General features: G+C 41.9%; 1 protein-coding gene and 1 pseudogene across 2 annotated transcripts in view; both read left to right on the top strand.

Annotated features, from left to right (window-relative positions):
- The window catches only part of ZFYVE26 (zinc finger FYVE-type containing 26), a 73,614-nt gene extending 69,901 nt beyond the window's left edge, over positions 1-3,713 (top strand). For both annotated transcript variants that reach the window (XM_009249178.4, XM_024231901.3), the window contains exon 42: positions 1,613-3,713. In XM_009249178.4, coding sequence (XP_009247453.3) covers positions 1,613-1,816 — 204 coding nt within the window. In that variant the 3' untranslated portion in view covers positions 1,817-3,713. The remainder of the gene's footprint in view (positions 1-1,612) is intronic.
- Positions 3,714-4,915: 1,202 nt separating this feature from the next.
- LOC112128966 (small nucleolar RNA U3) lies at positions 4,916-5,023 on the top strand (annotated as a pseudogene).
- Positions 5,024-15,316: the final 10,293 nt, after the last annotated feature.

Below are 15,316 nucleotides of genomic sequence, written 5' to 3'. Positions count from 1 at the left end.
CTTCATTTATTTCTGTAACATCATTATGAGCTCCTTGGAAAGGATGAAATTCTGACATCCTGAAATGTAGAGAATTACTTTTCTAGAGTCAGATTGAGAACCTAACAGCCAGGACAGTCGCCCAGGTCCTCTGATTCCCAGACTGCAGTTCTTTCTCAAGCCTTCACTGAGCCTCCCACTCAGCAGGACAGAGACTCTATTTCTGGGAAAGACATGCACTAAAATAGAGACAGTCCTTATTACTTTTTCAGGTATTTTGTTCTCAGCAGCTGTCTAACGGAGTTAAATGATCTTAGTCCATGAGGGCTTGCCAAAAAACAGCTTCATTCAACTCCATTCCAGACTCTCTGGCAAAATGCCCTTCTTCTCTTGGTAGGAATTTTGCCTGCCAACTTGTGATATATATTTCGCTTAGCGTACGTAGATGCTAAGGGGAGCTGAAGGCCTGGGGAGAGCTAACATCCTAGGGCAGCAAGCGGATACCCAAGCAGCACAGGACTGGATCACTTTAGTGACCTCAGAACAAGCCAGACATCATCTAGCTGTAGGAGATTATTTATAATTCAGCTTAGAGAGGAAAGAAACACTTTAGTGACCAAAACAAATAACAGATGGAGCATTGACACAGGAAGCAAGGCGAGTCCCCTCCACTAACCAACAGGGATTATTGCAGCAGAAAGTCAGCTGCTGGCAGAAGCTCTGTGGCAGCTTATGAAGGCCTCTCTGCTCACCAGCCTAGAGCACTGTTTAACCAGGGGGTGCTGGGGAGACCAGGGCCGGGAAGGAAGGGACTCTTGTCTCCACCAAGCTGGGGATTCATGAGATAGCGATCCTGGGACATAGACACATACGCACATCCTGCAACAGCTGCCTTTGGTCCAAACAGGCAGAGTCAAATCAAGTCTAAGTGGAGTTAGACCTTAATTCGACTTTTTCCAATCGTGTGTGTGTGTCTTCCTCCCCAGATTTCCTGTATTTATTGAAAAAACTTTAGATTCAGCAGGCTGAAAACAGAAAAATAGAGGAGGATCTATGTGTCCATTCTAGGAGGGTTCTGATGGTTTATTCATTCCTGTAATACATATTCATTGAACATCTACTACATGCCAGGCCCCGTGCTAGGTGCCAGGAATACTACAGGAGTAGAAAAAACAGACACTACTCTTGCCCTCATGAAGCTTAAAGTCTGGTCAAGGAGACAGGCATCAATCAAATAATCACCCAAGTAACTACAAAATCACAACTCTGGGCAAGAGCAATGCTGATCCTGAACCCCAGAAGATGCTGGAGAGCCTGGGAGAGTGAGGGGGAGAGTGAGGAGGAGAGTGTCAGAGGGAGTGGACAGAGGCCAGACTGCCTGCTGGCCTGCCTTCTTTTTTAAATTCTTAGCTTGTTTGTAATAACTTTTTACACTATGAAATAACACAGTGTTATAGCGTATGTCCAGAATATTGAAAGAGTTGTTATAATACCATAAAATGCACGAATCCCGTTATGAACGTGGCAGGTGAGACGTGGTATCTGTCTGCCCGAGCTTTCTGCTGCAGCTCTGTATACTTGATTTGTCAGTGATGGATGCCTTTCCGCTGTCTCTTTTATAACTGACTGCCAGGTTCGGGCCTACCTGATATGTTGCAAACTGCGTTCTGCCTACTTGATTGCTGTGAAGCAAGAACACTCACGGGCCACAGCCCTCGTCCAGCAGGTGCAGCAGGCCGCCAAGAGCAGCGGGGATGCAGTAGTGCAAGACATCTGTGCCCAATGGCTTCTGACAAGCCACCCCCGGGGTGCCCATGGCTCAGGCTCCAGGAAGTGACCTTGGACAGTGGGGCTAGGAACACGTGGCCTGAGAGCTGGGCAACAGCAGTGATGGCGATGCCCTCCACCTCTTTCCTCCTGTGGAGTGGGACTTCTCTGGCTCTGCCCTAGGTTGGAAAGAGCTGGATTGGACCCTACTTGCCTTCCCGGGCAAGGATAGGACCTTTCACGCAAGTGCCATGTTTCTCTAAAATTGTGGAATCTATGTGTGTTTGTCTGGAGATGGCCAGTTCTTTCTACCTCAGAGTGAGTGAGTGAGTGTGTGCGCACACGTGCATGTTCCTGTGCACTGATGTTTACGCCCAAGCATTTCTGAACAAATGAAACTCTTCTCCATTGAAAAGAGGCACTTTAGACTTGCCGCTCTGAAAACCTTCCCTGCGTTTTGGTTCTTGACCCGGGTTGTCCTGTTTGTACAGTCCCCTCCCTGTGGACGTGCTTTAGTAGCTCCTCTTACCTAGAGGGCTTTTACAGAGAATTAGAGCAACACCAAAAGGATTGCCTCTTTTCCTTCCTTCCCATTCCAAAATTCAGAGATGGCTTTGGGGCAAGTGCTACCTGTGGAATAAACCTGTTTTCCAGGTGTCTTTTCTCCCAAGCACAAGAAGTCCTGGAGTCTTTGGAAGGTAGTCTGAATAGAAGGGTTTTCAGGTGCAGGCATCTGAGAGCTGTGGGTATGTGTATAGATGATCAGGTCTGTGAGGCTAGAGGGAAAGAAAGGCTAACATCCAAACAGGGATACAAGGGAGGTGGCGGTGGGGGGGTGGGGGGGGAGCGGATGCTCACAAGCACAGAGCTGCCTGTTGTGAATGTCCCTGCTGCAAAGTTGGTGGGTGAGAGAATGGGACTTCCTCTTTGAGAGTCTGGGGAGAGAAATGGTGGCCAGGATCCTAGGACTGAATGACTCGATTTTACCTATTTGAGCTGCAGTCCTGTTTGCGCTCCTTGAATTGGTTAGGAAGCTGCTTCCTTTTCCCTCCTGCTTCCCTTCAGTCTCTTCAGGACCACAGGATGGATATGTAGGCATGTGGGGTCATTGGAAAGGGAGTGCGCTTCTTTTCTCTGTCTTAGAAAAGGGAGTCAAGGGTTGGCTTTGGAATTGGGCCTCTGGACAGAGTCAGAATGAGGGGATAATGAATAGGTCACATCCGGTTGGTGGAAAACTAGGTGAAGTGCTTCTTTAATATGCACTGTCTTGTGTCCCCACGCAAGATGTGACAATGTTTGAGAAAAGGTGTGTCATACTCAGTGACTTCAATTTGCAAATGAGGGGCCTAAAGAAAGCTCTGCAGCTCTGAACCTCTCACTGGCCAGAGCTCAGCCTATTGGTCCCATCCATGATGCTGAGACAAACAGAAACTGGAAGCTGAAGTCAGTGTCTCTCTGGTGCTTAGAAACCCTGTGGATTTCCCTCTGAACCAAGATTTTTAGTAGTAAAATAAACAACTCATGGACATCTGTCAGATGAGAAGTTTTGGTCCTGTTAGAGAGGAGAAAGACTGTAATGAAACTACTAGACCCATTTGGGCTAAAGTTTGGCTTTTCCTTCCTTGAGTCATAGAACGTATCCATCTCCCAGGAAATGTCCTTCTCTGGCATCTGCTTGCCCTTCTGAGTCTGCCTTTTTTGCACTGAACATAAGCACTTTATACTAATGGATCACAAATCTTGCAGCCCTTAATTTGGGATAAGACCAGATTTTCCTGACATTTTCCTCTAACTCATTGAACTATCAAATTATAGGCAACCACTGACTAGACTGATATAAGATGAGGCTAAAAGCCTTTGAACACCACCCTGTAGTCTCCAACAGAAAAACACCACCAAAACAGATATCCATGTTGAGGGGTTGAATGTTTTACTACAAACAAGCCACAATAAAGTGTCTATCAACATGTTTCTTGGCTTCATAACTTCTTTGTGCTGTCTTGCTCCTACCCTTCCCATCCTTTTTCCTTGTGGAAAGAAAAGGTGGGTGGGGAAGATCAGATGGCCTTCAATTCAGACTTAGTCTAAACAATCCCTGTAATGACTAATGACTCTGCTTAGGATTTATCTCATTTCCCGTATGTTAACACTATTAGTGCACCCTCTACCACCAGAAAACTTTTTTTTTTTTGCTTCAGCTGGGGGATAGGTAGAGATAGGTAATACATTTATAAGGTGCAAAAGGTAAGTGAAAAGTCCCTTCCACCCTGTCCACCCAGCCCAGTCCCCTCCCAGAGGCCATTGTTATCAGTATCTAGCGTATAGTTCCAGAGCTACTCATGCATAAACAAGTATTAATGACTCAAGTGTTCCACTGTGAAGATATACCACTATTATTTAACCAGTTTCTAATGATGGACATTTTATGTTGTTGCCATCTTTCGCCGCTACAGATTATGCTGCATTGAATTATCTTGTCCAGAATTGGTGGGTCAGAGAATAAGTGCATTTAACAAATATTGCCAGTTACCTTCCGAAGAGGTTGTAGCAATTAATTCTCCCACCAGCATTGTAGAGAGTACCTGCTTTCCCACACCCTTGCCCCAACCATTACCAAATATTCTGGATCTTTGCTAGTCCGATGGGTGTAAAGTTTCTTCTTTAGTGATTTTTTTTTTTTTTTTTTTTTTTTTTTTTTTTTGAGACAGGGTCTAGCTCTGTCACCCAGGCTGGAGTGCAGTCGCCTGGCTAATTTTTTTTTTATTTTTTGTAGAGACAGTATCTCACTATGTTGCCCAGGCTGGTCTTGAACTTCTGGGCTTAAGCAATCCTTCCTCATCCTCCCAAAGTGCTAGAATTACAGGGCCACTTCCCCTGGCCCTGTGCCCCAGCCCTCTAAAACGCTTTAAAAAGCTGTTGTCATTTTAAAAGCTCTACATATCTTTTCAATATCAACCAAATTGTCAATCTTTGAAACCAGGTGTAGGGTCTTTGGGGAAAGCAGAACTCAACCTTAGCTTAAACTGTTTTCTTGCCACCCACTTCAGGCATATGTTTGCAGTATGATACTTGAGCCATGGACAGTCGCATCACTGCTCATTATCTCCTTTCCCCGGAAACATGATCTCATCCAATTTCTCATGTGAAAAAAAAAAAAAAAAAAAAAAAAAAGACTATACTTTCAGGGATCATTTCTATAGTTCATTACTAGAAAAGTTTCTCTGAATGTGTAGAGTACGGACTAAAGAGCTTCTGCACAGCAAAAGACACTATCAGACTGAACAGGCAACCTACAGAATGGGAGAAATTTTTTTAATGTATCCATCTGACAAAGGTCTAATATCCAGAATCTACAAGGAACTTAAATAAATTTACAAGGAAAAAACAATCCCATCAAAAAGTGGGCAAAGGATATGAACGAATACTTCTCAAAAGAAGACATTTATGCAGCCAACAAACATGAAAAAATCTCATCATCACTCGTCATTAGAGAAATGCAAATCAGAACCACAATGAGATGCCATCTCATGCCAGTTAGAATGGCAATTATTAAAAAGCCAGGAAACGACAGATGCTGGCGAGGCTGTGGAGAAATAGGAATGGTTTTACACTGTTGGTGGGAGTGTAAATTAGTTCAACCATTGTGGAAGACAGTGTGGTGATTCCTTAAGGACCTAGAACCAGAAATACCATTTGACCCAGCAATCTCATTACTGGGTATATACCCAAAGGATTATGAATCATTCTACTATAAAGAGACATGCACACGTATATTTATTGCAGCATTATTTATAATAGCAAAGACTTGGAACCAACCCAAATGCCCATCAGTGGTAGAATGGATAAAGAAAATGTGGCACATATATACCATGGAATACTATGCAGCCATAAAAAAGGATGAGTTCATGTCCTTGGCAGGGACATGGATGAAGCTGGAAGCCATCATTCTCAGCAAACTAACACAGGAACAGAAAACGAAACATCGCATGTTCTCACTCATAAGTGGAAGTTGAACAATGATAACACATGGAGACAGGGAGGGGAACATCACACACTGGGGCCTGTCATGGGGTGGTGGGAAAGAGAAGGGAGAGCATTAGGACAAATACCTAATGTGTGCAGGGCTTAAAACCTAGTTGACGAGTTGATAGGTGCAGCAGACCACCATGGCACATGTATACCTATATAACAAACCTGCACGTTCTGCACATTATCTCAGAACTTAAAGTAAAATAAATAATAAATTTAAAAATTAAAAAAGCTCTAAAAACAAACAACAGCAATGATTAAAGTAGACCTGAAAACCACCTGGTAGTGGACATAGCACAAAGATATGTCACAACAGAGAAAGTTGGAACACTCACTCTAAACCTAGGACAGATGACTGCTATGTTTAGAAACCTGAGACACTCCAAGGTTACCAGATATCTTTGGCTGGAGCTTAAGCAAAGTAGATCAAAGGCTATTAGACTCTTTGAATACCCAAGCAACCAAATATCGATAGTCACAATAACCCCAGAGGAAATGGCCTTTTCCTGGCCTTCATCTCTTCTTCCACAGTGATAATGTTGACTGACCTATCCCTGAAATTTTCAGTTCTTCCACAACAAATTCATTCAATATCTGGTCACTGATATTGAATTCAAAGCATTCTTTGGTGGAATGCTTTCCTGCTCGCTAATTCTGCATGTTGTTATTTCTGCTTGGAGCTCTTCCTTCAGCACCTCCTCTACCCTACCCTCCAGTCTACCATTGTCAAACCTCTTCCCTCAGTCCTGCATCGAGTGCCATCTCCTGTACAGATTATTCGCTTCTCTGCCTATGCTTTCTCTTCATCCCACTTAAAGACAAATTCCTCAAGGTTCTAGCCATTACCTCTTGACACTCATACTCTCCCATATAATCCCTTAGCTTCAGCAGTCATCTTGACTGCCCCCCTTAACTCTTTCCCACACCAGATCTGCCTTTTGACTACCTCCTGGAACTCACCACAAGGCTGACATGCATCTAAAAATATTAGCATGTCCAAAATGGAATGCGTTCAATTCTACCCACAAACCTGAACTTCCTTCTTCCGTGAATATATAGTTTTGTTTTATTTTATTTTATTATTTTACTGAGACAGGGTCTGGCTCTGTCACTCAGGCTGGAGTGCAGTGGTGTGATCACAGTTCACTGCAACCTCTGCCTCCTGGGCTCAAGCCATCCTCCCACCTCAGCCTCCTGAGTAGCTGAGGCTACAGGTGTGCACCACAAGGCCGGGCTACTTTTTGTATTTTTTGTAGAGACAGGGTTTGTTCGCCATGTTGCTCAGGCTGGTCTCAAACTCCTGAGCTCAAGCAATCGGCCCATCTTGGCCCCCCAAGGTGCCGGGATTACAGGTGTGAGCCACTGCACCCAGCTGTTAATATATAGTATTAAGGAGTGTTATTATTACTATTGTGCATGCTGCCTGGTTAGAAACCTCTATGCCGGCCAGGCACAGTGGCTCATGCCTGTAACCCAACACTTTGGAAGGCTGAGGTGGAAGGATCACTTGAGCCCAGGAGTTCAAGACCAGCCTGGCCAACATAATGAGACCCTCACTACAAAAAATAAGAAAATTAGCCAGGCATAGTGGTGGGCACCTGCAGTACCAGTACTCGGGAGGCTGAGGTGGGAGGATCGCTTGAGCCCAGGAGTTAGAGGCTGCTGTGATCCAAGATTGTGCCACTGCATTCCAGCCTGGGAGACAGAGTAAGACCCTGAAACAAAAAAAAAAAAAAAGAAAGAAAGAAGAAAGGAAAGAAGGAAGGAAGGAAGGAAGGAAAGAAGGAAGGAAGGAAGGAAGGAACTCTGTGCTGACTGTTTTTTCCCCCACCTCCTCATTTGAAAACATTCAAGTACCTGCCATGCATCAAGCTATGTCCAAGCTATGTCCAAACCCAAATCCTATCATCCTACCTTCCCAGCCTGTCCCTTCTACTTCATCACTGTAGTTCAGATCATTATCACCTCCTCCCCTGACTTGCAGAAGCCTCTTCATCTCAAACATTCACCCTAGAGTTGCACCTTCTACCAACTCCATATGAACAAATAATAATTCTAGAAGAATCAAAGGACTTCTCTATAATATTGAGGTATGGAGAATCTAAGCGGATACAGAGCCTAGGATCCTTGAAAGACTTGATATTTTTTATTGTGCTAAAATATACATGACATAAAATTTACCATTTTAACCACTTTTAAGTGTACACTTCAGTGGCATTAAGTACATTTGCATTGTTGTGCAACCATCACCACCATCCATCTCCAGAACTTTTTCATCCTCCAACTGAAACTCTGCACCCATTGAACACTAATTCCCCATTTACTCTTCCTCACAGCCCCTGGTAACCTCTACTGTATTTTTTGTCTGTGAATTTGACTACTCTAGGTACCTCAGGCAAGTGGAATCGTACAGTATTTGTCCTTTTGTGTCTTGTTTATTTCACTTAGCATAATGGAAACCCCAGTTGATGTTGGTGACCAGTGATTCATGGAAGCTCCAATCTGTGAGACTGAGTGATTTTCTCCAGCCATACTCTTGGTATATAGAAATCAGAGAGATGGACCGCTCCGTGGGTGCTTGTCCTTCACTAGACAGGGATGATAATGGGGCAAGTGAATCAGCAAGGAAGGAAGTTGGAAGAATAGGAGGTTGTGGCTAGAGTGGGATGTTAAAAGTTATCTGGAGAGCAGAAAGTTCATGTGATGGCAAGATGTCCAGGTGTGGTCTTTGTCATGGGAATTGAGGACTGAAGAAGAGTAGAAGTCAGTGGTTAGGAGTCAGTGATTAGGAGAAGGTCAGGGAACTGAGTCTGAGTGAATATGTGTCATGTTTTCAAATAGTAGTGCTTTGGGCAACCCATGTGTATCACAGTTATCACACCATTCACTCGGTGTTCCTTCAGTACCATGTTGTTATTTGAGGTGAGTTGTTTACTCTTTAATCATACTTTCTCAGATACTTTATAAGGCAAAATTCTCATATGTTCAATAAACACTTGGTCTTTTATGCCAGATTGACATTAAACGTCTATGGCAGATGCTAGTTAGGGTCTGGCGTCTACCATATTTCTATCTGGCACGTCAAAGGTCCCTCTTCTCTGAGAATTCCTAGGGTTAGGCCCCCAGTGGACATGTGAAGACTACGTGAATATGAACTACATGAATAGTATTGCCCTTAGACCCAGGCAAGAAGGGCTCCTTCCCTTGGCCAGCCATTTTAAAAGCCTTATATTTCACCAGAATGCACAAGAAAATAATAAGCGTATTTACAAATACATGAGGCTCTGGAACTCAGTGCTGACATAACACAACCTGATACCCTAAACATTTACTCTCATGATTAACACTGTTTAGGTGCCAGGAAAACTCTTCTTAACTGCATCCAAAGGCTTTGAAGGTGTGCAGATTGTGCTTCTGCTTCTGAGCATAGGGAGGATTGGAATAAAGGAAGCAGTTGGGGAAGAGAAAAGACAAATTCATTAACTTGTCAAATTCTTCCCCAGCATGAGTATAATAAATACTTGCATTAAAACGGGTATCATTTTCAGTAGTCGAAGGGTCTATATTCTTGTCCTTCTTCATATTCCAATGTGTGTTTGCAACACTTGTCTATGGAGTCTTTAAAAATTTGCAATATTAAACAACTCATATTACTTTTTTTTTTTTTGAGACGGAGTCTTACTGTGTCACCCAGGCTGGAGTGCAGTGGTGCGATCTCGGCTCACTGCAACTTCTGCCCCGCTAGGTTCAAATGATTCTCCTGCCTCAGCCTCCCGAGTAGCTGGGATTACAGGCGCCTGCCACCGTGCCTGGCTAATTTTTGTATTTTTAGTAGAGATAGGGGTTTCACCATCTTGGCCAGGCTGGTCTCGAACTCCTGATCTCGTGATCCACCCACCTTGGCCTCCCAAAGTGCTGGGATTACAGGCATGAGCCACGGTGCCTGGCACTTTTAAATTGGTAGGCGTATAGGTGTAAAGGAAACATGCATGAAGTATGATATCCATTGTTTACATTAGCAACTAAATGGACAATGAACGTCAGAATTGTGAATTGTTTTATTTTACAAAAATCATAGAATTAACTAAATTTTCAAAAAATAAAAATATTCCACATTATTTAAATAATTTGGATTTAAAATGTTGATACTCAAAATTATAATTTGTCTTTTAATTATAATAGATAATTTAAATATTTTAAAAGAAAAATAACCTAAAACATTTTAAAAATAATTTTTATTTTTGCATTTCTTTGATTTCCATTTTTATGAGAATATATTAAATTGTGTATACTTTCAATACAATTATGTTGGTTTAATCCTTTAAGTAACTGCTGTCATTGGAACATAAATTATTAGATGACTATAACAACATAGTGATTTTATTAAGATGAAAACAGGAAAAACAAATTTTATGGGCTTTTATTACTGTACATCCCTGGCCAAGAAATGGAATAGCTGGATATAGCTGGATGCACTCTTTTGCATCATCTGGCAGCTGGATACAGGGGATCCAATAGAGAACACTGAGGCCCTGGGAAATAATGGAACCATTGATTTTTTTCTTGGCCATGGGGAGCAGAACCACCCTCCCACCCCCATTCCTGCATTGGAATGTGACATGAGCGAGAAATAAACTTTTATTATGTTGTACCACTAAAGTTAACATTGTTTGTTACAGCAATTAATCTCCTCCTATCAGAGCAAGTTGTACCTCATCTCCTGAGATTTTCTTAGCTGATCATTTTGGCTAATATAGATTATATATCCATATGTAGAAAAAATAGATTGTACATATAGGTTAAAACTTGGGTGAACTCCTGTGAGGGTGTGCCAGGACTATTAGGATTCTCTGTGCTAGGATATTAGGTCAGTTTTCTCCATGGATATCTGTCATATTCAGAAATCAATGGAAGATGACAGAACTTGGGGGTGGAGAAAAATGTAATGAAAAAGTTGTCAAATATTCACTTGGCAGATGAGGAAATTGAGGGTGATAAAAGTAGGTCAGGAAGATATTTGCCTTGGACTAGCAGTAATGGTAAGAAAAAAAGTAAAAAAAAAAAAATTAAAAAGGTTAAAAATGGTAGAATGTCAGCAACTTTATAGGGTTCAACATAATACGATAGCATCAGTAGGACACAGACTTAATAAGGTCAATTTATTATGTTGTGTAACAAGAAGTCCCAAGGAAGCACAGCTCCAGTCTTGGTTAATTCAGTGACTCACCACCATGTCATCAGCAACCCAAATTCTCTCTATCTTTCCTTTCACCACCCTCGGCATGTGAGCTACTTTTTGGGCCAGCCAGCTTCACTCACGGTCTCAAGATGATTGTGGCAGATTCAGGTGTCACGTTTAGCCATGACAGCATCCAACACGAGACAGAAAACTTCTTCCTGTGCCTCATGTTTTAACCAATGAGGAAGCCTTTCCTAGAAGCTACCGAAGAGGCTCCTTCCACATCCCACCGGCCATGATTGAGCCACATGACTTTTCCATCACTGTCACTTGCAAGAGAATGTGATCCGCACGGTTGTCTTGGGCCAGTGGTTCACAGCCCCGGCAGCCCATCAGAATCACCTGGGTTGCTTTCAAAAACATTTTCCCAAGGTGAGAACAATTAAATATGGATCTCTGTGGTGAGGCCTGGGCTTTGGCATCTTAAATATTTAAAAATACACAGCCAGAGTTGAGGACAACTGTGATCAGTTAATCATTCACAGAAAGCAGAGGTAGACACTGGAACAAAGTCAGAGTAGGGAATGACTACTGGGTGACAGCTAACAGTGTCTGCTGAAGTTATTAATGTTTAATTTTCAAGTAAGATATAAGAATATTCTGCTCTTAAAATATTGAAAAATCATTTCCCATTAATCCTTCCCCAGGATAACCTCTCTTACACATTCATTATATTGTTTTATATCTTTTTCTGTGCTTTTACATACCTATATATGTACTCATAGAAAATATATATTACATGTGTGTAATTTCAAAATATAAGTCTTACTACACAGAACACATCATTCTGAAATTCAGTGTGATTTATCCAAGTATGTAAGTGTATAATTATTTTTTAAATCTAATGATTTTTGGAATAACTACTCCAAAATAATTATTTCATTGTATAATCATACAGAGATTAGTATATAATTATTTATAAGTATATAAGTATATTTCTATAAGTATATATTTTGTAAGTATATATTTATAAGTATATTACTATATGTAAGTATATTAGTATATAATTATTATATAATCATGTCAGATTGTATAATCATACCAGAGATTAGTTTTTCACCAACTGATGGACTTTTAGGCTATTTCCATTTTTTTGCTAATATGAACAATGCTTCCTCTTTACATACATAGGCTAATGTTACTGCAGATATTAAGAAGCTGAATTGCTGGTAGAAATGGCTTCACCATTTCTTCCACTCATAGCAGCAGTGTATAAAAATATGTTTTTCTATATTTTTGCCAGTATTTGCTAAGCTTTCAAATTTTTGACAATCTGATGGTTTAAAATGGTATAATGGCATCTTGTTTTAATTTGCAGTTCTCTGATCACTGGTCAGGTTAAATATCTTGACTTAGGTACATTGGTCATTTGCATTTCTTCTGAAAATTTCGTATTTATAACTTTTGCAAAGTTCTCTGTTTGGTTCTGTGTCTTGTTCTTATTGAGAAGTAGAAGTTCTTTATATGATAATAGGTTGAGAGTGGTGGCTCACACCTGTCATCCCAGCACTTTGGGAGGCCAAGGTGGGAGGATCACTTGAGTCCAGGAGTTTGAGATCAGTCTGGGCAATAAAGCGAGACCCCAAATCCAAAGAAAAATGAATAAAAATATGGGTACTACTCTTTTGTGTGATACATATTATCTATATAAATATAAGATAGGTCATATATACATATACATCTGCAGCAGATGCTGTGGTGCACCACCCAGATTCCCTCCTATGGTTTGGTTCTGTGTACCCACCCAAATCTCATCTCAAATTGTAATCCCCACGTGTTGAGGGAGGGACCTGGTGGGAGTTGATTGAATCATGAGGGTGGTTTCCCCCATTGTCTTCTCGTGATAGTGAGAGCGTTCTCATGAGACGTGACGGTTTTAAAAGTGGCAGTTTCCCCTGCACTCTCTCTGTCTCCTGCCACCTTATGAAGACGTGCCTTGCTTCCCTTTCACCTTCCACCATGATTGTAAGTTTCCTGAGGCCTCCCCGGCCATGTGGAAGTATGAGTCAATTAAACCTTTTTTCTTTATAAATTACCCGGTCTTGGGTAGGATCTTTATAGCAGTGTGAGAATGGACTAATATACTCCCTTTAGAAATGAAGCATACAGCTAGGCATAGTGGCTCATGCTTGTAATCCCAGCACTTGGAGAGGCCAAGACAGGAAGATTGCTTGAGCCCAGGAATTCAAGGCCAGCATGGGCAACAGAGAGAGACCCTGTCTCTACCGAAAAAAAAAAAGAAAAGAAAAGGAAATGGAGCACTTATTCTCCCAGATGCTGGAAATGTACACAGCTGCCAACTCTCAGCTGAGTTTTTATCTAGAACTTGCCCTCACTCAGGTCATGCCCCCTCCCTGGAAGCTGCCCACACCCAATTACTGGTCACTGCGGGTGTTTAAAGACCAACCTCCTTTCCTCAATTCAAGACAGCTCAGCTCCAGAGCTCCCTGTGGAACAGGATCACCTAATCCTTTAGTGTGACTGCATTGCAGATCAACTTCACCCTCTGCCCTGTCCCGCTTCTCTCACTCCCCTATAGATACCAATCCTAACAGTCCTCTTAATAAATTTGCTATGTGCAAATGTCTGTATCTCAAAGTCCGTTTTCTAGAATACCTAACCTAAAACCATTTCAAACATGTTCGCTATTATCACTTGACTTTGAACTTTATTTGTGGTATGCTTTTTAGATGTATTCCTCTTTTCCCATATGCTTTTTGCTTTTCATGTCTTAAGAATGCTATCCCTCTTCCAAGGGCATAAAGATATTCTTCTATATTTTTTTCTAATACTTTCACAACTTTTTTTGCCTTTTAATCCACATAGTACTCATTTGTATGAATGGTGTGAGGCAAAGAATCTAACTTTATGTTTCATTTGGATAGTTATTTGTCCAGCACCACTTATGACATTGTCTATGTTTTTCTGACTGATTTGAAATGCCTCTTCTACAATATGAGAATATGATAGCGATATCAAAATAGCATATATGAGAATATGATAGCCGTAGAAGAGGCGTTTCAATACCCAATACCCAACTACAGTTGAATGCTTCACAGTGAGCATTTGACCCAAGCCAAACCTGGAATTTTTTAAATTCTAAAAATAGGAAATGGCTGCAGGAACTCTTCAATGGTAGAGGGAGAGGAGTCTGGTGTTGCTTGGCGCTTGAGTTCTAGTTATTTCTAAGATACATCTCTGCCCACTCCCACTTTCCAGTTTCAACCCTTCCTTGAGTTTATGAGCAAAATATTCCATGGTTTGGGACTTAAGCTTGCTCCAATTGAGTGTCCATCTTATAACTAAAAGAGACCAAATACACAGGGTATATCCTCCTGGGCTTGGGACGCATGGCGACATTGTATACGAAGTTGAGTTGGACAAGGGCCAAGTGCCAACCAAGGTAATCTGTGGCAGCTAGTCACCACCTAGGAAATAGGTGCTCTGAAACTGTTTGTTTCTTGAGTTTCATATGTCTCTTTGATTTCCTTTTCCTTTAGTTTCCCATTGAACTGTTATTTTTAGGAAATTAGGACAGTCTCAGCCAAGCCAAAAGAAAAAGATTTTCCACCCCAGGCTAGATTAGCTAAGGGTGTCAGAGGCTAAGAGAAGCCAGGAATAGTGAAGGCAGTGGAACTGGGGCAGTTAGAGAAGCACCTAGGAGGGAAGTCTGGAACAACTGAAATCCCTGAGCCCTTCTCATCCAGGATCTTGTTTCCTGTATGTTAAGGGGCACTCTGCCAAGGCAGGAAGCCATATCCATATCCAAGCACAAGTCAATAGCAGAAAAACAGCCCCAATGGTTGCAGGGGAATTCAGGGAGCCAAGATGGGAAGGTCGAACGGTGTCTCAGCCACCAATCCCCCAGCATTGTTTGTGCAGAGTCAAGGCCTTTCACTTGCTCAGATGTTAACTTGGGGCGAGTCTTTTCTGGAAACATGACAAGAGGCCAAGACTGGCACATGTTCCTTGCCCAGGCTGAGCAGATTAGATGGTCCTTTTGGTGTTGGATGAGACACTACAGAGAGGTGAGATGTAGCCTGAGCATGAGGCGATTCTGAAGAAGTAGTGCTGAGGGAGGCTGTCTTGTGGAAGCACCTGAACACCACGAGAAATGATGGAGTCTGGAATCTGAACAAGGGGAACAACTATGGCTTAATATTCTGAAAATGCCAACAACATGTCGAATCAATACCCATGCCTATCATTGTTTTCTTTTGCATTTTTTGCTGCTCAGCTTCCCGATATTTGGTGTCATTTGCTGTTGGTTGTAAGTGCATCTAATAATTTGGGATATGATGG

Source organism: Pongo abelii, chromosome 15 (genome assembly GCF_028885655.2).
Source record: "Pongo abelii isolate AG06213 chromosome 15, NHGRI_mPonAbe1-v2.0_pri, whole genome shotgun sequence".
Taxonomy (NCBI): domain Eukaryota; kingdom Metazoa; phylum Chordata; class Mammalia; order Primates; family Hominidae; genus Pongo; species Pongo abelii.
This window is presented reverse-complemented; position numbering and strand designations above follow the sequence as displayed.